Genomic DNA, 25,746 nt, shown 5'->3' on the forward strand with positions numbered 1-25,746 from the left:
CCAGTTCTAAATCCTCAGGTTAAATAAGGACTCAAGTTTGATCACAATTTATCCAAAATATGAGAAAATCTGGTAAGATATGGGCCTCAGAGGAAATGAGATGCTTACTGCCTGAACCTTTATTCCTCTAAAAGAATGGGTTAGTTGTCATGACAACACTTAATAGTTGCTGTATATGACATTCAGAACATTAACATCGCCGCACTTCACTCTTTTAAATGTACAGACATTGTGGAGTAATGGTGTCCCAAGCAGAGTCACGGTCTATGTGTGTGTGTGTGTGTGCGTGTGTGTGTGTCTGTTATGATATGAGCTTCTCTGTTTTTTGTTGTGGTAAATGGTCCAGCCTTACATGCATCTGAGTCTCTGTATGTGCATTGTATCCCACCAGGTAGCTAATATTTATCTCTCTGCACTGCCCTCATATGGTGGTTACTGCTGATAATGCCGTCCTGACACACAGTGGCTGAACAGCGTCGGCATAGAAACATAAATTCCCACCCTGTGGTTCCTGCCCACATCAACACTATTGCTGTTGGCAGTGCAGTTCGTGCTGTTAGCACCTTTAGCTGCTAGCTGCTGGCCCAGCTATATTGAGAGCTGTGCTCAGACAATCCCAGCTCAGACTCTCAATCATATTTATGCTCTGAATGTTGTATACAGCTCCTTTAAATCCCCCTATTTAGCATTTATAGCAGCTTTCCTGATTACAATGAGTTCTAATTTTTCTTTTAACTTTCTATAGATTCTTGTTTTAAACATCAAATTGTTTTTTCTTAACCTGTTTTCCATTAAAACCGTTTGGTTTTATGACTTGTTATGTTTTATTTTTCTGCTTTCTAATGCTGCTTTGGAAAAGCACTCTATAAATAAAGATCGTTACTATATTATTATATAAACATTTAATAAATTGTGTATAACACACTATAATATGCTTGTAAGCAGATATAAGCATTTATTAATGTGTTTGTAAACAGCTATAACTGCTCCTGTTTTAACACCCATAAGTAAGTCTGGTTTATAAACAGATAATGACTAACAATAAAACACAGTAGTTATAATACAAAATATGTCTTCGTAGGAGAATTATAATTACTGTACATCAATAAACACTTACATTTCCATATGACTGCATTATACTATGTTATGGGACAATTATTAAATGTTTTTTAGATTGCTTAAAAACAGCTAAACAGGGGGACTTTAAGGAAAGCGCTAATGTTGTACTTTACAATACGTTACAATTAAGAAATGTGAAATTACAAACAGCTTCAAGGCATTTGCAGTGTATTTTCTGACTCCCAGTAGAGTTTTAACACCTGTTCACTGACAACATTCTCGCTAAATCTGATCTGAAATTCTCCTGGCATTGCACACAAAGATAAAAAGCTAATTTGTCCCCTCTTTGTTCAGACATCTCCAGACAGAAAAAAAGTTAATGCAGCAATGTGCACAGTCTAATTAATTTGTGTATAATATGATGTTTTAATGTGTGCTTTTTCCATGTGATGTCAGTATGACTCATCAAATAATAACATGTATCTGTTCTTGTATTGCAAAGCTCCCCTTCTGTTTGATCCTATGAGTGAGAGTGGGTGGAGCTGAAAGAGGCATGTTTAATTTACTGTAAATGCAGTGCTTCAGTTGGTGGAATATCCCTTTATTGCCTCTTCTCTCCCACATGACAGCACAGTTCAGGACTCCTCGTCAGTGGCACTGGGGGTGCGCTCCTGGAGGAGAGAGAAAAGAGAAACATTTCTAAAATATTCTTTCATTTGCAGGCCCACAAGGAAAAACACACCTGATGAAACTTTGATAAACTGATGACAATCATGGGATGTGTGTGACTTTTTTTTTTTTTAAAATTCACGCAGATGTTGCAAGAGTTAATGAGGAAATCTGGAAAAACTTCAGAAAGAACATCTGTGTTAATTTGAGGAAATTGCTTTAAAATTACTGTGTACACACCAAAACACGTGTTTTGCCATTACCCAACTTCCCATGGGGTTTAATCCTTTGAAACCTGCAGCAACATAAATTTTCTTGTGCTGCTGTCAGACACCTTTCACAAGTACTTAAACCTTTGAACCCTTAGCACATTGGTGCGATTTATTTCAAAAACATGGGGGAAAAATTTTTCATTTAAGTTCAAGTTCAAGTTTCAGTTCAAGTAAAATTAGTAAAAAAAAAAAAGTACTTTTTTCCAGGTAATTTCCTTGTTTTTGTGGGGGGGTTTTACAATATTTTCACAATTTATTTTTATTTTTTTTTACTGTTTTTACATCCATACATTAAACTACACTACTATTTTTGTTTTTTTTACTAATTTTTACTCTTTTCAGGCACTTTTTACCATTTCTTCAAATTCTTTGACCATCATCTTTTGTTGCTCATTGTCTTTTTCCCATGTTTTGAATGACATCAAGCCAGTTTGCTCGGGTTCCAAAGGATTAACTGAAATTAGTCAACAGGTTTTTAAAAGGTATCCTGCAAGAAAATATAGGCTGTAATTTTAATACATTCTGCAGGTTTGAGTCTCCCCATGGCTACTGCTGCCTGATATATAATAATACATTATGGTGTAATGTTGCTTTACACCTATTTACTGTTTTACAAACCCATTCCTATTTACATTCAGTTTACTTATTGCAGTTATTGTACAGTTGACTACCACAAATGTAAATAATTGTATTTCATACTGTGTATATATATATATATAATATATATATATATATATATATATATATATATATATTATATATATATATATATATAGTTTTTGAATCTCTGTATTGTAACTTTAACTTACACTATTTCAGTCTTAGTTTCTCTGTCTTTTTTCTTGTATGTTTTTTTCCCCTTTATTCATACAAATTTAATGAGCATTACTGAAGCGACCCTGAGACCCAAGAGCTTGGTGTTTGCTTTCAGCTAAGATCATGCAGAGTGAGGCAAGAAAGAGAAGGGAGAAAGGCTTTGCCTGAGCACCATTCACCATTCATTATCTATCGTCTTTGAAGGATTATAACATTTTTTAACTTGATCACAGTCTTAAATTTGTTCTTTGAACAAAAACACATCCTATATCTCACTAAACACAAGCTAAACACGGAGCACATCAGTATGTGGGTCAGTCTTAATCATCACTGCTTAGAATTCAGCATAAATAACAGCCTATTACAGCTGTGCTCAGGCTGAACTTAAAAGCTTAAAAAGGAGTTTGTATGTGTTCCCTCCCCCCTCTAAACTCTGTTGTACATCTGTTTCAAACAATATTAAAAGGTAGTTAAGTGTTGTCAGAGTTACCACGCCTTCTTAAATATCAAATTCAAGGACTTCTAAAAGATTTTCCAGGCCCAATTCACTCAACACAGCACAGTTTGGGACACTTTTTAATTAAAAAGAGAGATGCTTGAATGTGTGAACACCTCTCAGTTATGCTGTGGAGGAGGTGGTACATGTAATAATGATGCATCAATGCATCTGTAGGAAACACACACAGACAGCAGAACATAACCTATTTACTAACTTTAAGTTAAAAAAAATATTCAAGTTCAGTTTCTATTTTTGTACAAAATGCATTAATTCAGGCACTTTCAATGACTCATGTGTTATGTGGCTGTTCAAAATGAGGACCCAAATGCAGAAGAGCACACAGGCCAGGGGTTTAAACAAAGAGCGAGCTTTAATGCTGGTAAAACTCTCCAAATACGGGCAGCCAACAAACTCAAGTACAAAAGAAATAAGAAACAAAATTAAACTGAAAAACAGAAAACAGACTGACCGTGATGAACAAACAGGAAACCCCAAAATAAAGTCTGCAAGATGACAGAATAGAAACAAAACCAGGATCATGACACCTTGTCTACTTTCAAAAACTTTCAAGGCCTTTCCAGGATTTCAAGGACCCTTGGGAATCGGACAAATCTATGACTCCAGTATAGGGATTGTAAAAAGGGAAGTTTTCTATAATGCACACACACCCACACATATGCTGAGTTACCTCTTCCTGTTCATCCTCAGAGTCGTCGTCACTGACAACAGGCTTGGCTCTGGTGCGTCCTGTTCGTCTGCTGCGTCCCTTCCCCCGATCTCCACCTTTATCTTTTCTTCCCAGACGGATCTTTACTTTGACTGAGCGAGCTGGAAACACACACACCACATGTTTAAAGTATGAATAAAACTAAGACTGATCCAAAGTGTGAAAAAGCATTTTAGTGTCATCAAAACAATATAACTGAAGGGCAACTGAAGAGTCTGTCTCAAGGACTGCATTTTCAGCATCATAAGTAAAAGTGACATAGATTGACATTAAATATAAAGTGAAGTCCCTCAAAGGGGCTCAGGCAGACGCTTTAAGCTGATTTTAAGTTGAAACGCAGAACCTAACCTGCTCCCGACCAGGTTAGGTTTGCTGCGCAAGTTACCATGGTGATCTAGCCGGGTTAAAAGAGCTCCGCCTTTGTAAGACGGAAAACTCTGCTTTAGACTCAACGTACCTCATTAACCCACTAATCTCACTTTGTGGTGAAGTCCTCTGCTCTGTTCACACAAACGCTTACATTCAGACTCCGATCCCTCCTCCAGCTCCTCCTCGTCTTCCTCACTCTCCTCTCCCTCACTCTCCTCCTCCTTCTCGATCTTCTGCCTCAGACTGGTAAATACTGACTGGAGGACGATGGAGTCTTCATATATCTGCTCACATGAGAGAAACACAGAGAACAACGGTTTATTATCAACATCATGTAAATAACAAAAACGCTCTGATTCGTGTATGATCACTAACATTTCACATCATGTATCGATGTAAATCAGGCATATATCATGTGAAAGGTGGACACACGACTCTAACCTCTAACTGCACAGTGCACAATAAAGACGAGGACAGAGTTATTCTGTGTCCATGAGTGAGTGCTGTGTGCAGTAAGTTTTACCAGTGATCCCTCCAGGTTGAAGGTCTGAGCGTTTTGGAAAAGCAGCATGACGTCTCTCTCCAGGTCACCGAGGCTGCGGTAACGATGACCTCGAATCCTCTCCTGCAGTGAAGATACAGTATGTGTGTAACAAAACACAAGAGAAAATATCATGCAATGTGATATCTTATATATAACGTATGCATTTTCTTATTGTGACTGTTGTTTGGGCTAACCTTGATCTTCCTGAAGTCCACAGGCTTGCGTATCAGCTCGTAGTACTCCGGCAGCTCTTTTCGAGACGGCAGCTGGATGAACACCTCGCTCAGCTGGCGGCCACTGGCACTGGAGAAATGACAACATCAGGATGAGACAAAACACTTGAAAACTCCCCATGAGTGATTAGATTCATTACGTCACATTTGTATTCTATTTAAAGGGTCGACTCCATCTGCCTTCTTTTCTGGATTTTGATGTCTGTATTTCACACACTAGTGTGTACATCTAAATGAAGCCATTTGTGTGGCATCTAATGCTTTAATTTACATGTATTATAATATAATTTCCAAAGTCTGATTTGGTGATAATTATATCAAACTCTGAGGTTTTGGTTAGAGCGGAACAAGAGTTTGATTTTTAGAAAATGACCTTTATTTAAAGAATTGTGTATAAAGCTTTGTGAAAACTGGATGGTGACTTTTTTCTAAGAAGTGCAACATCACTTTTCTTTTGACCTTAAGTTAGCCTGAAACTGAAAACAATTTTTTCTTCTTCCGATTTTGATCAAACTTAAGATGTGACTTGATGGCCTGGAGTCCTCGTGTTTATCACAGTCATTCTAAAAATCTTGCTACGCTACCTGTCTTTATACTTGATGACGGCGTCCACGATCTTCTTCATCTTCTTGGTGAGGGCGGGGGGGTTGGGGGAGAGTTTCTCAGCAGGTGGTCGTCCCCTCTTCCTCTGCCTCTTCCCATCTTCGTCTTTGTCCCCTCGTCCTCGTCCCCCCAGGAAGAGGAGGGGCCAGGGAGGTCCAGGTCGCGGTCCCGCTTCCTCTTGCGGGTCGTCTTTTTGTGACGCACCTCCTCCTCCATCTCCTCCAGCGTGCCCTCCTCTATGGCCTGCGCGGGAAACACAGACTGTGAGACTAAAGTGAAAGTAGTGAAATCACAAAAGAAGGATCAACTCTTTATTCCAGATAACAAATGAGTTTTATTTTGTGTATGAATGATTTTATTAAGATTCCCCATGAGGATAATCACCTTGAGCCACTGCTTCTCCGTCAGTGAGTCGCTGTAGTCCACCTCCTTCCGCTGACGAGAACCTCGACCGAACATTTTCTCCTCCTCCTCCTCGCAAGTCAGACGTTCAACCTCAGCGTCGTCCTTCATGATCCATGTGGGCAGCTCGTCCTCCTCCATCAGACGAGGTTTTTCGCCGCGGGTTACGGGCTTCCTCGCGACGCCGGTCTAGGTCCATACGCTAAGGGAAGGAGAGGAAGAAAAAACAAAAGGGTAACAAAAAAATCTGGAGAGAGAGGGAGTTTTTTAGGACTGTGCATGAGGAATTAAAACCAGGATTCCTGCAGCTTAAGACAAGGTAGATTTAAAACTTTTTTAATGCCACTCGGAATTAATTTTAAGACCAATTTTCTAATAACCAAAATTGAAGGACAATTTTATTTTGCCCAAATGTTTATTGCAACATAAGACATGGCTTTTTTTTGTCCAGTGAAAAAGTTAGAATATCTACATCAAATGTTGAATAAAACAACCCTTTTAAGAGTGGAACAACATGGAAGACAATGAAACATTTGTATCATTAAAGTATCTGTTTGGTTTACTGACAAAAGTAGGAAATATCTGGCATTTCTGCAAAGCCTTCTGGGCGAGTTTGTTTTTCTCAATCTGCGTGTGAGATTCTACTATTTGGATTACCTTCATGAAGTGTTTCAGAAAAGGAATTTACAATTTACAATTACTTAATTAAAAAAATAGATAATAATAAATTATGTTGATATTTTGCATTACAACTTCAGAAAAAACAATTTACATGCTATGTCCATGTCCGAACATTAGTAAGAAAGATTAATTTAAGTCAATTTAATGCCAATTACAGCCCTTTTTAGATGAATGATTTCAATGCTTTGTAAGACTTTTTAAGGATCTGCAGGAAACCTGTAAAACGTATCTTCAAGACACAACACTGACCATAAACTGGTCGAACTCCTCCTCACTCCTGGCGATCATCTGGTTGACCGTCTCGTCATCCGGCACCTCATCCTCCTCCTGAATACAATAGACACACATTGGCAAGCATAGTATAAGCAGGCTCACTCTTAAAATTGTGTGGTGCTGGTGCTCGCACACACATTCATGCGTAGACACACTTCCTGACCCCAGACCTCGTCTTGCTCCTCGTGCTCCAGAATGGCCTGCAGGAAGGCCCTGCGCTCGTGGCTGGATGACTTCTGGTCAAACATGCCAGCCTGAATGACTTTTTGATCCACATTCAGTTTGTACTTGGCGGCGGCCAGAATTTTCTCCTCTACGCTGTTGACGGTGCAGAGACGCAACACGCGCACCTCGTTCTGTTGACCGATGCGGTGGGCTCTGTCCTGAGCCTGCAGGTCCTGCAGAGGAGAATTAGCACACGTTCAAATGTTTCTCTAAGAAGTGTGACTATAGAACAAGAGTGGATTACAGAAATTAACAGACGATTGGGCAGAAGACAACAAGCAGCCAATCCTGAGGCGGGACCTTACATTGTAAACCCATGTACTGTATAACATGTAGGTACCCAAATATTCGGCGCTTGAGTGTTCGTTAACTGGTGGTCATTTTATCCTACAGATATTAATTTTAATATCTTCTATGATCAGGAAACGTATAATTTCAGACGCACAACAAAATTTAACAGACTCATTTAGAACACTGGACACAGGTTACTGTACTGATAAGAGTTTTTTTTTTTTTACTTTAAAAACTATTAAGTGTCACAACCGCTGACAAGCAGTCGCAGGCACACCGGGCTCTTTCTCACCTACCGCTGAAGCTCTGGGGTGCAAGGTGTCAGCACGGTATTTGTCACTCTGTCACACGAAGCACTGATAGACAATCTTTGTGAGCTGCACCGGGTCGAAGCACCGCAAGAGTTAGCGTCCCACACAGAGCTGTTAATCTAGGACTGACACCGAAACAGCTCGACTATTGAGTAACATTAGCCATGTCACTTGATGTATGACTCTTGCACTCTGGCAGCAGAACTATGATAATAAACAAAGAGAGAGGGGCTGAGTAAATCAATATGCTGCACACACAGCTTTACAATGAAATTAATTTTTACACGTATAAAATAGACATAACTACGGTAAAGTTGAAGTGAACAGTCAAAATTGAAATGTCACGCAGAATTCACAGGGACTAGTTGATTTTGTGTTAATTGCTGCGACTGCAAAATCCTGGGGGGGGGCAGTCAGAAAACTGATGACTGCTGATCAGTTCTTGTCTTACTCCATGCTCTGCTCTGCATTCTGAATCTGAGAATCTCACTGTTGCTCCAAAGTTATGTGAATGTTAAGTGTTCTGCAGACACCAGACGTTAACGGCTAAATTATAAATTAGCTTGATTTTTGATTTAATGGTGTCCTCTGTAAATTTAAACAAATGTGCATCATACCTGATGTGGGTTCCAGTCAGAGTCAAAAATAACCACGGTGTCGGCAGACTGTAAGTTGAGGCCGAGGCCTCCAGCCCTCGTGCTCAGGAGGAATATAAAGTATTCTGAGCCTGGATCATTGAAGGTCTTTAGCAACATCCCTCTGTCCTCGGCCTTCGTAGTGCCTGAGATGCAAGAGAGGTGAGAAAAGAGAAGAAAAGCACATGAAGGAAATCAAGGCAAAAACAAAGTTTTATGGAAAAAAAACAAGAATTCAGGAAAATGAACAAAATAGCAATGAGAATAAAGGGAAGACTTGTTCAGGTAAACTGTCTCACCATCCAGACGCAGATACTTGAAGCTGCGATAGGCAAAGTAGTCCTCCATGATGGTCATGAGTGAGGTCATCTGACAGAAGAGCAGCACTTTGTGGTTCGTGGCTCTCAGCTTTGGCAGGATTCGATCCAACACCTCAAACTTTCCTGACGCCCGATACAGGTCAGGACTAAAGGTAAGGGGAGGTTTTGGGGGTTACAAAGGTTACAGTCTGTAAATGTCTAATGATCTTGACCTTCAGTCAAATTAGCACTTACCCCTGGACTATCCCACCTGAGAATCCTAAATGTTCAGAGAAAGATTCCTGCAAAAGCAATCAAACATGTATCCTTTGATCCAGTCAGTGAAACACTTCAGTTTGTGGCTTTATTTTGAAGGTCATATTGACAAGTTTCCTCATGTATCACCATAAAGTCAATCCCTCTGCTTCCATGTCGGTGTGCTTTTTAGATTTTACACTTGTTCCTCATATCCTAACAAATATTCTATATACAGTAAATATGAAATACAATCAAAAACACTATTGTCTGCAGCAGAGCCAAAATGTTTTTGCGTCGCCCTCCTGAGTCGTACCTCTATTTGCTGGAACATGTACGGGTGGTTACAGATCTTTCTCAGCTGCATGATGGTGTTCATCAGCGTCTTTGTGCCTCCTTTACCCTGTGAAACGCAACAAGACGAAACGCTCAGCCTGCAGTCACTCTTTTATTCTTTCATTCAGTGACTGAATGGGTCGTCCAAGGACAGTGATCAGTTCTCTCTCCAGGCTTCAGCTAAAACATTGAGTGTATAAACGAAAGAGAGCCAAAGACCCAAACCTAACAATGAAAATAAAACCAAAGCATTAGCACAAAAAGGTCCCATTTTTCTTACTCTTAACTTAGCCTAAAAGTGTTAAATGGATGTCAAATAAGTAACTTTTTTCTGACCATGAAATCCAAACTTCCTGTATGATACAGATCACATGAGATTCACCCTTACGAAATCTAGGGCCCTATCTTACACCTGACGCAACTCGCTGCACAGTGCAGCACAGTGCAACTACCACCGACTAGTTGTCACTTTCATGGCCAGCGCCTACTTTGTATAGGTAGCAAAATATACTTGTGCCTTTTCAGGAAAGAAAAGGCCAACTTGGTGCGCCAGTTTTGCAACAAGAACTCAAAGTATTTCTTAGCAAATACTAGCATCTAGCAGGGTCATGCTGATCATTGCGTAATTCCATGCAGCATTTCTATTATTTGGTCAGTTGTTGTAGGTCGTGATAGCTGTCACACAGTGAGATGGTCATCCCAATTTTCTGACACTATCAGAATTTTATGCCAGGCTGTCTTTGATCACAAGACCGTGACGGCTGTCTTTGAACCTCTCTCACTGTGTGATGTGGGAACACCATTTTAGAGCCACAACCTAAGATATTGTCACGTTTCCGTCACATTGGTTATCTTTGGTCTGACACAGCCCAAAATCTCTCAGTGTATACCGGGCTTTGAGAGAATTTTATTCTGGTGTTTTTTTAGTGGTTACCTCTGATGTTGCTCGAACCAAATAATCAGTGTTAAATGTGTTTCTGTCCTTACCTTCTTGTCCTTCTCTGATCCATCTGTGAGCAGGACCCCTTTAGCCTGCATGTGCCTGTACAGCACCCTCTGAAGAGACGACATGTCACATTTGATCACGTATTCCACCTGAAGGAGAGGAGAGGCAGGTGGAGTTAATATAAGAGGTGGACAGAAAAAGAAGTGTATCCACCATCACATTTACCAGCACTGCTGATATTAAATTATATAAAAAATACAAGTCAACACAAAAGGATTGTTTCCCATTCATTAAAAGTTGGTTTGCTTGCTGAAAGAAATAAACATGCCTTCTCTGGAAGCTGTGCCTCCACTTCCTTCTTTAATCTGCGCAACAGGAAGGGACGGAGTACTTTGTGCAGACGGCGGATAATCAAGATGGTCTCCTCTTCATTGAGGTCCACCTGGAGAGTAAAAGAAAGAGAAATTTAGCAAGATAGATACTGCGCCTCCTGTCTGTTGTTATCTCTCTCACATTAAAAATGTGACATGGTGACAGCTGAGACCCTCTCCCCACCTTCTCTCCAGTCATGGCGAAAGGGGCATTAAACCACTGCTCGAAGGTGCTGCAGCTCTTGAAGATGGTGGGCAGGAGGAAATTTAGCAGCGCCCACAGCTCAGGCAGTTTGTTCTGCAGCGGCGTTCCCGTCAGCAGGACTCGCCGTGGGGCCAGGTAGTGGGTGTTGAGGACCTGGGTCAGCTTACAGTGGTGGTTCTTCATACGGTGGCCCTCGTCCACGATCATGTACTTCCACCGAATCTGATGGAGACGAGAACAAAAAGGGAAGAGAGGAGAACTTTTGGATAAAGCTGTTGCTGTTATGTCTAACTGCATCCAACCAGAAACCCAAAGTGCTCATACGGATCTCTTGTCCAGTGTGATATCATGAGCTACGCTGGCTTTGTCCCAAACTATTTATATATTTTTTTCAGAAAAAGATATACTTTAATCTGTCCAAAACTGTCTTTCAAATGTAACAATTAAATAAATTTAAATTAAAGTTCATACTTATCATCATATAATCAGTACAAAGTTGGATTTAATTTTACGCAAAAGTTGACATGGTTTTGTAAGTTGCATGAAAATGTTTGGAATGTGAAACATGATTTAAGGATGTATAACCTACACAAAGCTGGTAAAACTAACTACACTCTTTTTTTCTAGTCCTGAATTAAAAGTTGTTGAGTCATTTACACTTGTGAACATTGTTCTTTTCATATTTTTTTCTAAGGCTTAAGTGCACTGTTTACTCTTTCTTGTTTCCCCACTTGGCCATCTTATTACTGACAGTCTGCATGAATCTGTCTGACTTCATGTCAGCAACAATCTTATTCAGAGCCTCAAAACAGTCTAAAAGATCTTCAAGGTTCTTTAAGTCATCCAGGCACGTAGGATGAGACGTCCTGTGTTGATCCAACAGTTCGTACATGATGAAGTCCACAAAAGTGATCTTTTCATCAGCAAACGGCTAAAGTCTTGAGCCCCCACATGAAGACATTCTGTCCTGAACTACAGCACATGGGCGCGGGGAGGTGGGTGCTGAGGGTGCTGCAGCACCACTTAATGATCAGGAGTGGAACAAAAACTCTCTGTAAATTGTAGCTTTTTCAATCATAATCATAGCCTGTATGGAATAGGATGATAACTAATGAGTTACTAGAACATTTTAAATTTTGAACAGCAAAAAAGGTGCCTGTCAGAAAATATTTTAAACAACATTAAAAATATACAAATTTAATCAATTCCTCCTATCTGATGGACCTCTGGTCAACGTGCAAGGGTCGAGATCAGCTAAACTCTGGGTGCAATCAATATTGCAGACAGGCTGTTAAAGACCAGAAAATTGGAGGGGCTTTTTATATCAATAAAATTACGTCCACATAAGGGACTTCCAACACAGAGGCATACCAAATTGCAGTGCAATACCCATGCTACCATACCATACAGTATGCCAGAAAAAAATGTAGTTTGACTCCGTACAGAGTATGTCAGATGCAGTACACCGGTCAGACTTTGCAGTATGCAATCCAGCATGCTTTTCTGTCTCTTCTGACCCACAGTGCTCTGTGCAGTGGCAAATACGTGACATCCACTGATCCACAGACAGATGACAGCTCCGACAGCTGAATGACGGCTGATTGACAGCTGACAGAAGCCGCAGTGACAGATGACAACGCATTAAAGTGACTAATGACTGGTCATAAAGTGATAATAGGAATATAGATAGTTTACAAGATTACCTACAAAGAAAAAAAATAACAAAGTAGTGAGAAAAATGGTTTACATTATTAAGAGATGTTGTCATATTTAACCCTCACTGAATTTTGACTCCCTGTGGAGTTTTAGTGGACTCATATTAATCTGCTCCTGTGGAGCTTGAATGTGTGGAGGTGCAAGTCACCCTGTGTACAGATTAATGTACGTTTCTGTGTCGCACTATCGGTGCTTTTTGTGTTTTCATTATGTTTTTACACTTGCTGCAACACAAATTGCCCTTTGGGACAAATAATAAAAATTAAATTAAACTGAACTGAGAGAAGTTCATACCATGGCTAGTTTTAGTAATATAAAATGTTTAAATCCACAGTTATGACTTAGGGTTTAAACTGCATACATTGCAAGGTCACAACAGCTCTCCAGGTTGATCTACGCAAATGGTGTTTTCTTTGATCTCCATGGTAACATATATATGAGCACATATTAGTTCAGGACACACTCCATCTGTTATAAAGATGGAGTGTGTCCCGTTTGTGTGCATACTGCATGCAACACACTACGTAAGGGCAGCCATAGCACCTACTAAAAAGGAGTGAGTTTTATTTGTTGCCTTCACTGGTTAGGTTGCGTCAAGAGAAGTTAAATTGGTTGGGGTAAGAATGTCAGGGTGAGCCAATCAGAGGCAGAGTAAGGCAAAGGAGGGCAAGTCATCACCATCCGAGGAAAAATGACTGTGTGCGAGGGAGCACACATGTGAGTACCTCTCAGCAGTGTTTTATTGTTTCCCCTTTGTAAGCCTGTGCACACACATGCTCATATGTGCACATTTATACTGCGCAGCACCTCTCAGCCAAAATGTGCTCCCACCCACATGCTACAGCACCCACCTTTCAGCACCGTCAGGAAGCCTATAAGACTACATGAGTGCATAGCAGCATGTCGGCCGCACAGGACAGTGGGAGATGTGGTGTACAGGAGGTGTCAGTGTGTGGCAGCACCTAAAAGAGAGCACTGAGACGCAGCACAGGGAGGGGGGGGCGGTCAGATTGGCCAGGATCAAATATTTTCAGAGGAGTTTTGGGATTCAGGGAGCAGAGGACAACAAACAAAAACCTCTAGCAAAATGAAATGATGAAAAAAAAAATGAACAAAAAACAATTGCCTGGGTATGTTTGTGCGTGTCCTTCTGCTTGTGTTTGTTTGTTTGTCCCATCTCACCTTGGCCAGCACTTGTTTATCCTTGATGATGTACTCGTAAGTGGTGAGCAACACGTTAAACTTTCCACTGCGCAGTTGGGGGACGAAGGCTCTTCTGGCAGCAGGAGACCCCTGAAAGCAAAAAGAATGACAAATATTTTGTTAAATGTATGCAAAACAATGCAGCTAATAAGTGTATTAGCAGAAACACACGTCCTGACAGTTTTTGCTTACATGCATAATGTAAAAAGTTAATTTTAAGTGCTAAGGCTTCAAAATCTCACCTTGTAGGACACTTTGACGACTGTCGGTGCCCATTTGTCAAACTCATACACCCAGTTAGAAAGAGTTCTGTCAGTGAGAGACAGCTGAGTGTCATTCAACAGTTTATTCTTAATGGCACGAAATCCTTTTACTTTACTTTTGTGTAAATAACTTCCCTGATGAATAATGCTGCCTTCACGTGCCCCTTATAAGTATTGTATTTACGAGTTATATGCATGATGTTACTACGAGTGGGAAATTGTGAAATTTCAAGTTGTCGAGTTGTGAAATTTGCATGACGTTTCACAGTGGCAGAAATGACAGAAAGCTTGGAAACACTATAAACCTTTTTTTCCCCAAGATTATTTTTTTGGCTTTTTGCTTTTATTGGGAAAGGACATCTGAAGCATGAAAGGGGGAGAGAGAGGGTATGACATGCAGGATATATTACATTAATTTGTTTCTAGTAGCTACTGTTTACTTCTAGTGGTTGCACATTTTCGTACATGCATCTTTTAGCTGTAGTAAGCAAACTTTAAAGTATGAAGCATGTCAGGTGAGTATACTGACATTGATAACGGTAACTTAGCTAGCTGACATTAATGTTACAACGTTGATGAGTCCGTTGTTTTTCAAACCGAGCACATGAAAAAAACACAACCTTTTTACTTCTAGTGTCCATGTTTGTTGTTTTTTTCTGACCAGAGCACTTGAATGTTGGAATTGCAGCTGCACAAATGGGAAGAACGATTTTTAAGAGGAGCATGTGAAGGCAGCATCAGGACAAATCATAGATGATATTTTTGTAAATAAAGAGGTTCTGCTAACGAGAGGGGTACAATGATGAGGTAGGGACCATTGAGCCGTTTGTGCTCCATGAGGTACGTGATGAGGGCGATGGTCTGGATGGTTTTTCCAAGACCCATCTCATCTGCCAGGATCCCATTCAGGTTGTTGTTGTAGAGGGAAACCAGCCACTCCAGACCTTTAATCTGACACATACACAGTTTGCCTTTTTTCATGTCTTTGTGCACAAAAACATTCAAGAACATCATGTAATTAATGTGTTTGTTTACCTGATACTGTTTGAGTTGTCCGTTTATTAACAAAGTGGACTGTTTCTCCACCTTCTCTGTGACAGCGTGCGCCACAGAATAATAAGACTGGAGCCCTCGTTCGAACGCTGCGCCGCTGTATTCGTCATCCACATCCTGTTTAGCGTTTCTGCAGAGGAAAGTTTGATTCAATCGTGGCATTAACCCTTAAGGACTGTTTGGTGCACTTTACATGCTTTTGAATCTTCATTTTTTTTTAAATCAATCACTAATCATCAGTCTAAAATACACTGTATAAACAAAAGGTTTACAGTCATACTGTTAAGTAGAAAAAATGCTCCATTGAAACTGATTCAAACTGCAATTATCAAAGTATAAAAACATGCATAAAATTATTTTTGGGTGTCATTCTGGGCTTTTGCCTTGGAATTTGTCATTTTTACTATTTTCCAGTTGATTACGTCATTTTTACCATATTTGGTATATTGAGAAGATGCATGCTGTCTCCACTACCTGCACTGTCACAATCAATGCTGCTGCAAATATCTCAGGCTTTGATAATCAAAAAAAAAAAAAATCTACTTTGCATGTTGAAAATAATTCATTTTTTGTGTTTTTTTTCATCTGAAAACATAGTTGCATCGTGACAAAAAGCTGGCATGTAAAGGGTGAAAATTAATGAATATTTATTATCTGTCTTAGGACTGATGTTGGTTATAAAATTATATAAAATCATATTAAAGTAAGATATTTTTTAAAGCTTGATTTTGAAATGCCCATTTTGTGCTAAGCGCCATACAAGTGTGTGTAATATTAAAGTGGGCCCTAAGGGTTCAGTCATTTGGTTGTTTATAAATACCTTACGGTAATTTTAATATTTTGTTTGGGTGTCGCTGAGAACTTTAACGGTTATAAATTGTATTTAAGTGAAGTACTCTAAATATATACTCACTCGATGATGTGTCGGACATCCACCTCTGACACGTCTTCACTGTCGGGGTCTGTTATCTTCTTCTTTTCCTCCACCTGAGTAGCTGATGGATGGGGCTCCTCCTCTCCCTCCTGCCACACAGCTAGTCAGTGATTGGAGGAGTGAAAATGAAACTGGCATCAGACATATCTTTTAAAAACAACTCACCTCTTCCTCCTCCTCCTCCTCGCTGTCCTCACTGTCTGAGCGGGGAGCCACCTCATAGCTAGACAAAAATATATGAATACTAAAATTATATTTAGCAACGGCAACAAGCTATCTCTGAGTATTTCAACTGTACACAGCACCACATGCACATTCCTAATTTATATTTTATACACACACAAAAAGGCATTAAAGTAAATAAATAAGAAACACGACTTAACCCTTTGAAACCTGGAGCCGTAATGAGCTGCTTTCAGACACTTTTCACAAGTATATAAACCATTGAACCCTGAGAAAAATGGTGCAATTTCTTTCAAATATATGCGAAAAAATTTGCAACTTGGTGACAAATATTTCACAAATTGAAACAAGTTTTTAAAAGCTAGGGAAAAAAATATAGGGAAAAAGAAAAAAGATGGGAAAACGATATTACTACCATAATAACATCTTTTTAATCTGTTTTAATTTATTAGTACTTTTTTAAAGTCTTTCCTTGTTTTTGTTTTTTTTAACTTCCTTTTTTTCTTTTTACAAATCAAATTTTCCTTTTCAAATTTTTGGGTAATTTCTTTTCTGGCTGCTCAATGCCTTAACAAGCATACAGTGTAACCATATTATGGGGCATCAGTCTAAGTTACAACAGAGGTTCAAACTTCTGGTTTAACTGATCTTCTCTGCACCATAAATTTGATGACAATTCATCTGTTGCCAAGACTCGATATTTCAATCAACAGATCATCCGACTGATGGACACTGATGCAATTACACTCACACACACACATCCGCCCTCCTTCTCAACTGCAGTCTCACCCAGGGTTCATCTCCAGCCATGTCTCCAGCTGTCCAGCTTTAGGGGCATCCAGTCCTGTCAGGATGTTCCCGCTGTCCACATGGATGACCTTCACAGGCAGGTCACTCATCTGACTCGTCTCATCCAGAGGCTGCAGGGGAGGAGGACATCTATCTTTGGACTGGGTAGTTTTCACTGAATCTGGGTTTACATTGTGGCTCACTGAGAAGAGACAAAGCTTCAGAGAAGTTAGATTGTGATTGTGTCATTGATGATTTAGTACAGCGCATGCCGTATGAATATTATCTCTTCATTTTAACACACATTTCAGTCTCTTTGAGGTTTTTTTTGACTGTTTATAATATTGTTTTCCATTATGATTTGTCACCTGACAGATTATTATTACTTCCGCCAAAGACATAATCTTTTTATGGAATTACAAAAAAACTGCTGTCTCACTTTTCATGAAACTTGGTGGAAGTGAGAAGCAGGGGCTACGGAAGAACCCATCAAATTTTAGAGCGGATACAAATCACAGGGTGGATACACAAACTATTGTTCACCTTCATTTACATTGAGAGAAAGGGCATGCAGCCTCGGTGGAGGTCTGCACTCTCTGAGCTCCCCTCTAATTTACTTCATTGTTTTCTGAATATGTGCACATGGTTGCTATTGCGCTAGAGCTAATGGCTCTAAGTTTAGTTTTGAGAGTTTAAGTTTATATTGCTGCCTTCACGTGCTCCTCGGAAATATTATATTTATTGTATTTATGAAATACAAGCACATGAATGGCCCTCCAAAGACTTTGTACTGTCCATGTTGTTCCCATTTTACGACCTCAAAGCACATGAACACAACAAAGTTTGAAGAACGACTTCCCTAACTCTGAAACTATGACATTCTGACATCACATGAAAGCAGCTTATAATACAGTGGTGATAACTGTTAGTGTGACTGTGTGCTTGGTGAAAATGATCAAAATGTTGCACAGTGAACAAAAGAAATCGGTCTGGGAGCAAAGAACAGTGTACAGATTCCTCTTTTAGCCATGGCAACACTAAAAAGCAAAACACTACCCCCTGAAGCTTTGTGTGAAATTTGATCTATGCTGTGTTTGAGAGGAGGTCTCTATGGAGACCGCAGACAGCACCAGAACAAAGAATCCCAGCAATGTGAGCCCTGCAGATTTTAAGAGCAAGGGTATCACAAAATGAGCTGCATCTTCTGTACTGGAGGAGATATGCAGCGATCAATACAAGATGAACTACTTTTACTGTCATAGCTATGGCTACCTCTCCATCAGGACCCATGGCAGGAGGCTGACCCTCAGCGTTCTCCAACTGCGAGACAAGAAGAAGCTGATTAATCTCAACCAAGATCACAGACAACTCTCAGGTGTAAAAAAGTCATAAATTATTACAAACAGAAAGATCACTGATGTTGGAGCTCCTGTTCTCCATACCTTCTTCTTTTTCTTCTTCTTCTTCTTCTTTTTCTCCTTGAGGGCCTGCGCAGCTTTGTGAGCTCGGACCAGCTCGGTAAGGTTAGCGACATACTCGTCCGTTTGTTGCAGCAGGTAGGCCAGACGCTTGTCCTTCTTCTGGTCGATCAGTTTGCGGTAGCCTTCCTCATCCTCGGCCTGAAAGGACAGACACGTGTACAGTGTGTGTAGGAGGGTGTGTACACTGTAAGGTGTGTAATACGTGTGCTTGTGTAGCTCTGTCTGTGTGGTTTCTCCTCACCATGAGCCTCCTCATCCTCTCTTTCTCGATACGCTCGTTCTCCTTCTTCTGCTCCCGCTCAGTGTTGGCGTGGTACGTGGCCACTGCTTTGGTCAGTTTCTGCATTTTGCCCGTGATGGAGCGGTGGTACTCCTTAAAGTCTTTGGCGTGCTGCAGGATGCTGTTGAGGTACTCCTAAGATCAGAGAGCAAGTATGGGATGAAGGACAGAGAGGAGAATTCACAGACAATCAGAAATAGCACTTGTAATCCTATCAAAGGTCACGCAGTGTTGTCCTCTACCTGATGTTTCTGCCTGCGTTTGCGCTCTTGCTCGATCTTCTGCTGTTTCTCCAGTTTCTCTGTGATGCGCGCCTCTCGCAGAGACTGACGTTTGCTTCGCTTGTAGGCTTTGGCATCAAGAGCGGTCTCCAGAGCTGTGTCCCGACGCATACACACCACCACCACCTCTTGACGCAGCTGTGGACAGTAGTACACAAAATACAAATGTGGAAACACTATTAACACCATCAGCAGCACCATAAAACATTGTAATGTTGTGATGTTTAAAAGTAACAATGACAATGTTCACATGCACACTAATATTCCACTATTATCCCAAATATGACAATATTCTGAATCTGATGTCAACAACATATTGCGTGTAGATATTTCAAATTAGACCTTTCTCCAAATAAAGCATTTTACGATTAAGATTTTTTTCCCAACAGTTTATGAACCTTTTGTAAAGCTGCAGTAGAGGTGCATGCTCTAAAGAAAAATCTATATTTCTGCTCAGAAGAGAAAACACACCCACTTTTAAACATTATTAAGAATTGGAATTAACAGGTTTTGCAAACATTGCGATGCCTTTTCAAGGTGTTTTAATAAATTAAAAAGGGAAGCTGTGTTGGCATCGTCGATGAAGTCTGGTAGAGAACCCTGAAAAAAATGCAAGAAAACAAAACAGCACAAGCAGCTCCAGCTGTTCCACTTTACCATATTTTGATGATGATAACACCATGTTAGGACACTTTGATGGTGTATGCACCTCTGCATGTAAACTTGAATATTAGTGGAATATTTATGATATAAAATATTATATATATTATATAAGAAAAGAATATAAAAGAAAAATGGCTGTGCATGCGGTTTTATCAATTCTATGAGCTCAGTAGTAAAATTGTGTTTTTTGGAATAACAAAAAAAAAAAAAAAAAAATATATTTGTGCATGTAAACGTTGTCAACGTAAAGCTTGACAATGAAGTACATACCTGTCTCTGGAAGTTCAGCAGTCGCAGGGCTTTGAGCTCTATAGTAGCTTTGGTACGCAGATCACCAGCCAGCGAGCCCGGCAGGTTCTCCAGTTCAGCGATACGATGAGTGATACGAGCCTGTAACCTGAGGGAGTACTAAGTTGCATTTTATTTTGAATTATTCATGCTTTATGTTTTTTTTTCTGATGATTCTGAATACCTCTGGTAGACATTATGCAAAAAACGTTTGAGGTAATAATGTAGCACATTTTTCAAAGTTCTTAACAAATAAAAAATGTATATGTGAAAAGAAATCTCTCTGGCAATTTACTTCTTATAGTAAAATATACAGTCAATATTCAATTCAGATTCAGTCATTCTCCACTCTGACAAAAATAAGTCAGTTAGATAAGGAAAAGTGTGAATCCCGCGGCGTACCTGAACTCCCTCTCCTGCAGTATCTCCACGGGTCGAGGCCGCAGGGTTTCTGGATCGGGGTAATGCGGTTCTGCTTGGCGTGGTAAGGCATCATGGGAGTAGGCTGCACCGGCTGTCCGGGGGACTGAGTCTGTGGAGGCATTACTGGGGGGAGGCAGCAGGAGGAACTGAAGGTGGGGCGGGAGAGGGCCGACCAGTGGGCTGCGGGGGAATCAACTTTTGGGGTGCGTTGGAGGGAGCTGCTGCGTTTACCATCGGTCCTGGAGGAAAATGAAGAATGGGAATGAAGGAAGGAACACATTCAGTGTGCAGAAAATTATTATTTTCCTGGAAAAAAAACAACTATAAAGTGTTGAGTGTTTCCTCTATAATTCTGTTTTTGGTAGGTTCAGGCAACATGTAGACCGCAGGACACTGAAGCCTAAAAGTTACACACTTTATGTCAGAGGGTGACCTGTGGAGTTTATGTGCACTGTCAGCACAGTGGAGCAATGCTTCGAAGAGCGTGTATCCATATCTTTTGTGCACACCTGTGAGTTTCATGCTATGTTGGTGATCAACAATTGATGGTGGTAAAGCACCAAGAAAAGTAGCAATGTACTAACGAAGACAATGAAGAAGTAGACTGCTCGCAGGTACGCGTGGCTGTAAACAATGAAGGTAGTGTATACATACAATACATTTTGGTGAGAAACACTGTGCAATGTGCATAACTGTTTGATTGTTTGAACAGAAAAAAACTCCACAGGGAAACTTTAAAGTAAAAAAATGTTTGTTGGAATAAATGTTAGGATAAATACTGAAGGGACAATCTCAAAATCCATCGGCTATCAGTCTGATAACGATAAAGCCTCTGGGGCCAAGGACCAATATTTTGGGCTGATGTGGTGTAGCGGACAGATATCTGAGCCAAGACTCTCTATAGGCAGATATCTGCATATAAATACAGATGAACTTTTAAAAAGCTATCATAAAGCTGAGTCGTCATCTCAGTCGTCATATCAGAGGATAGCTGGGGGGCTCTAGGGTAGCATTTCCTCTCAAGAAAATCTTAAATTATGACTAATAAAAGGACGACATTGGGCTCACATACTGGCATATGAAAATATTGTTTCTATCCTACTGATAAATGTTCTTATCCAGATATTGGGTAATAACTGGAATTTATATGGACATGCATATTCATGTATGTACCAGCTCTCACTCAGCCCCTCCTCCTCTCACATCAGAGCTGTGCAGGTTTAGTTTTACAGCAGCACCACATACCTTCAGGCCAGGACTTGGGAGGTCCATTTGGGTTTTGTCCCTGCATCCCAGCTGGAGTACACGATGGGCCTGGAGGAGGCATGTTGGGACCCATCATCCCTAGAGAAACAAACACAGATTCTCTTTAGTCTTATCGCATAGTTATAAAAATAAAGGAGAGGATTTTGGTGAAAATTAACAGCTAATAACAGTAAAGAAGATTCTATGTTATATACAAATGTGCCTCCTGTCCATGACCCATCAGACTGTAGGATATAGGGAGGAATTCCAGACATTCCCCGTGTTTTCTCACCATGAGCTCGACTGTAGCCGGCACCCATCGGCCCAGGCCCTGGCACTGGTCCTGCTGGTCCACCTACAGGCCCCGCTCCTGCTCCAGGAGCCAGGCTGGGCATGGGCTGCTGCTGCTGCATCCCAGGCATCGGTCTCTTCCCCTGGACAGCCATCTGGAGGTGGTCTGGCAGGGGCTGTCCCCGGGCCAGCATCTTATAGGCCATGATCTGGGCTCTGAGTTGGTGAAGCTGGTTTTGGTTAAAGGGAGTAGGGCCGCCGGGGCCTGGGGGGCCTCCAGATTCAAGGCCGGATGTAAGGGTGGAGACAGTGGGTCCAAGGCTGGGTCCAGGACTGGGGCCTGGGCCGGAGCTACCTGGGGGGCCGGGCCGGTTGTTGGGACCCAAAGTGTGTTGCTCTCCAGTGGGGCCATCTAAAGGTGTGGAAGCAGAGCCGGGGCCACCAGAGGAGGAGGAGGAGGAGGAGGATGGCATGAGAGGTCCAGATGGGGGACCATTTGAAGGGACAGGGCTGGAGTGGTCAGAGCCCCCTAATGGAGAGTGGTAACCTGGAAGACACAGACAGAGAGACAGACTGGTAGATGAAGGCGGTGTCGGGTGGAAATGACTCACCTGTAATCTCTAAAGGAAAATATTTGTCTGACCAAGAAATATTTCCACACATAATCCCAGTTACACCACAAACTGATGTTTTTCACACTGCAGTGTTTGTGGCTGATATTAACCCTTTGAAACATGAGTCAACTGGCCTTGACTTCTTGAAAATTACCCCAAATTAACAAAGATTGAAAAATAATAATAATAGTAATGAATATTAATAATAAATATTTTAATAATAAATAATTATATATTACATAATAATATATTATATATTTCTCCAACCTAATTTTACATTTATAATAGGATAATAAGAGGATTCTTTTTCTCAGAGAATTGTCTAATTCATGGGCAGATTATCAGACAATGGGCCCCTGGGCACAGATACGCAAAAGGCCCCACACAGACTTTATAGTTGTTTCACTTAGTTTTGTGTCATTGTTTTGTGTCAATGCATCTTTTTTGTGGTTTTGTGTCTCTATACAGTTATATTGAGTCTTTTTTGGTCATTCTGTGTCACTTTGTAGTTGTTTTGTCAATTTTTGTGGTAATTTAGTGTCACTTTGTGGTTGCTTTTCCCCTTTTTGTAGTTATTTATTTCTATTTGCAGTTCCTTTGCATCCCTCTGAGGTCATTTCTAATCTCTCCCTGGTTGTACCTGCTAGTTAAAGTGACCTTTTGCAGGTGAGTGCCTGGCCTGCCCTTTCAGTAATCCTTATGTGAGCTAATTTCCTAAAATGTGAAAAACATTTCTTGAACAGAAGCCTGCAGGGTAGCCAGATAAATAATGACTTACTCCCAAGCACTATTCAAATCCTGCCAGACTGTCATTGCATAATGTTTTTAACTGTGATTCACAGTGATACGCCTGTCTGTCTCACTTTCTTGTTTCTATCCTTGTATCCCTTCTTTTCAGCAGGCTGCGTGGCCAAGCTACAGAGCTGCTACCCGAATATTAACACTGCCTTTATTGTACGGAGCCACTGTATGATTTTCAGGATTTCAACATAAAAAAAAAAAAAACACTTCAAAGTTTCAAATAAATTGCTCACAGGTTATTTCACAGCATGAGACGACAGAGACACTCCCTATGAGCCATCACAGATTAGCTGGATTTAAAAGAACACAACTTGTCTTACACAATACTGGAAAGGTTCGCAGAGTTCCTACCTTGCGAGTGTTGGTCCAGAGGACTAGGCGGGGGGCCCATGCCGCTGTGTGCCCGCCCTGTCTCATCGACAGGCCCTTCATCTGACTGAAGCGGCTCTCCTCGCTCATGCTCTTCTCATGCATGCTCTCCAAGGGCTGCGGGAGAAATCAAACAAGGTACAAATACTGTGGGAAAAATATTAAATAGGTTCTGCTTGTACATTGAAATAAAAAAAAAAAAGTGGCTGCAGGTGTTCACACGCATCACAAAACAAACTAATCATTTTTTTCTAAAATATGGGTCATTATGTGCCAGTGTCAGCATGTGCCCATTGTGATATCGTGAGGCCATAAAAGAAATCTAAAGTGAAGCCATATACAGTTACTAGCACATCTCTTTTAGAAGTCCATAGTCCATCCTATGTTTCCTATGTTTCGTTGTGGAGTTAATGTACATATAGATGCTTGGTACAGTCTACAGATCATATGATGTTTAAAAACTTTCATTCCATATTTATGATTATTATAATTTTCAAGCACTTTTTTAGGCCATGTCCTTGTTTGGGTTTTTTTTTTTTGTTTGTTTTTTTACTTTCTTTTTCTTTTCTTTTTTTAAAACAAATTTTCAGGTAATTTTTGGTACTTTTTACTAGTTTTGTGCTAACTTTGGGTAATTTCTTTCATTGCCTTCCTCCCGGGTATTTTAAAAAGAAATCAAGCTGATTTGCTTGGGTTTCGAAAGGTTAATTTGCACAAATATTACTTATTTTCTGGGATAAAGGTCTAAAAATAATTGCTGACCCTGCACCTGTTTTACAAGGACTGGGATTAACAGTGGTGTGTCTCAGCAGGACGTTGTGTGTCCTTACTTTGTGCAGAGGGTGCATGTTGTCCTGGCCATATCCAGAGGGCCCTGGCTGCGAGTGTCCAGAGGATGGAGGACCAGGGCTGGGGCCCATCATACTGTGTGAGGAGCCTGGGGAGGGCCCGGGGCTGGGGCCCAGCATAGCCCCAGGGGAGGGACCCGGACCAGGGGAAGGACCTGGGCGAGGGGTGCCTCCCATGGGGGGATCTGGCGTTGACATCACCCTGGATCTCCTGCTCCTGGGGGAGCAGCAGGGACCTGAGAGGAATGACAGAGAGAAGGTGAGAGGGGGTGACAGAGAGTATGGAAGTATGGCAATCTAAAATGCAAAAGTTAGTGATCTAAATAAGCATTAATTCAGTAGTTTGATCAGACAAAACTCTTGTAAATGTCTAAGCGGTGAGGCTGCATGTGTGCCCTCAGCTATGCCTTCCTGATAAAGTGATGCACAATCTTTGCAAGATATATGGGTGAATTTTGTCCAACGCCTATGATGTGAAGACTCTCCATTCTCCTGCTCCGCTGCACCAAATCACCCGCTGCGCGCATATGCAATACAGCTGCAGGCTCCGCCACTGCATTTCAACTGCACACGGGGAGAAATACAGTACATTGTGCACATGAGCCCATGCTACTGAGAATTTCCTCACTCACACCATGACAGGGTGTCTCGTTAAATATAAAAAAGGGGAATGGCGGACTGTGCTTGTGCGACTGACCTACCCGCATCAACAGGACAGGCGGTCCTGGCTGAATTTCTGCGCTCCCGAGTTGATATTTGTGGGGGATAAAAGAAGACGCAGCAGTTGACGCAATTAGTCTACTCACCCTCTTAGTAATCTGCCTTCAAGCGTTGATTTGTTTCACCGACGTGCTCGAGCGCCCCCTCCACAGCTTCTATGACCGAATGTCTAGTCACGGCTGTCCACCAGCGCGCATGCGTGCGCAGCTCCAGCAGGGCTCTGCTCACACCGTGCATCAGGTCAGTACTGTGGGCTCAGGCAGTGTGTCTACACGGAGAA

The 25,746-nt window shown here is 41.1% G+C and overlaps 1 protein-coding gene across 1 annotated transcript; it reads right to left on the minus strand.

Annotated features, from left to right (window-relative positions):
- Positions 1–1,153: 1,153 nt before the first annotated feature.
- Positions 1,154–25,152, minus strand: LOC121942085 (transcription activator BRG1). The gene is given in 38 exon segments (XM_042485179.1): positions 1,154–1,730; positions 4,004–4,143; positions 4,563–4,695; positions 4,935–5,036; positions 5,150–5,258; positions 5,773–5,918; positions 5,921–6,034; positions 6,176–6,346; positions 6,348–6,395; positions 7,124–7,201; positions 7,318–7,545; positions 8,592–8,755; positions 8,909–9,075; positions 9,164–9,210; positions 9,480–9,566; positions 10,487–10,594; positions 10,774–10,887; positions 11,001–11,243; positions 13,920–14,030; positions 14,183–14,249; positions 14,991–15,154; positions 15,239–15,386; positions 16,170–16,279; positions 16,356–16,413; positions 17,163–17,293; positions 18,435–18,482; positions 18,605–18,781; positions 18,885–19,058; positions 19,166–19,342; positions 20,138–20,264; positions 20,558–20,585; positions 20,588–20,704; positions 20,707–20,817; positions 21,824–21,922; positions 22,116–22,661; positions 23,881–23,929; positions 23,932–24,015; positions 24,729–25,152. Coding segments are annotated over 38 exon segments (4,977 nt in total). The 5' UTR covers positions 24,945–25,152; the 3' UTR covers positions 1,154–1,694.
- Positions 25,153–25,746: the final 594 nt, after the last annotated feature.

This window comes from Plectropomus leopardus, chromosome 4 (assembly GCF_008729295.1).
Source record: "Plectropomus leopardus isolate mb chromosome 4, YSFRI_Pleo_2.0, whole genome shotgun sequence".
Lineage (NCBI taxonomy): Eukaryota > Metazoa > Chordata > Actinopteri > Perciformes > Serranidae > Plectropomus > Plectropomus leopardus.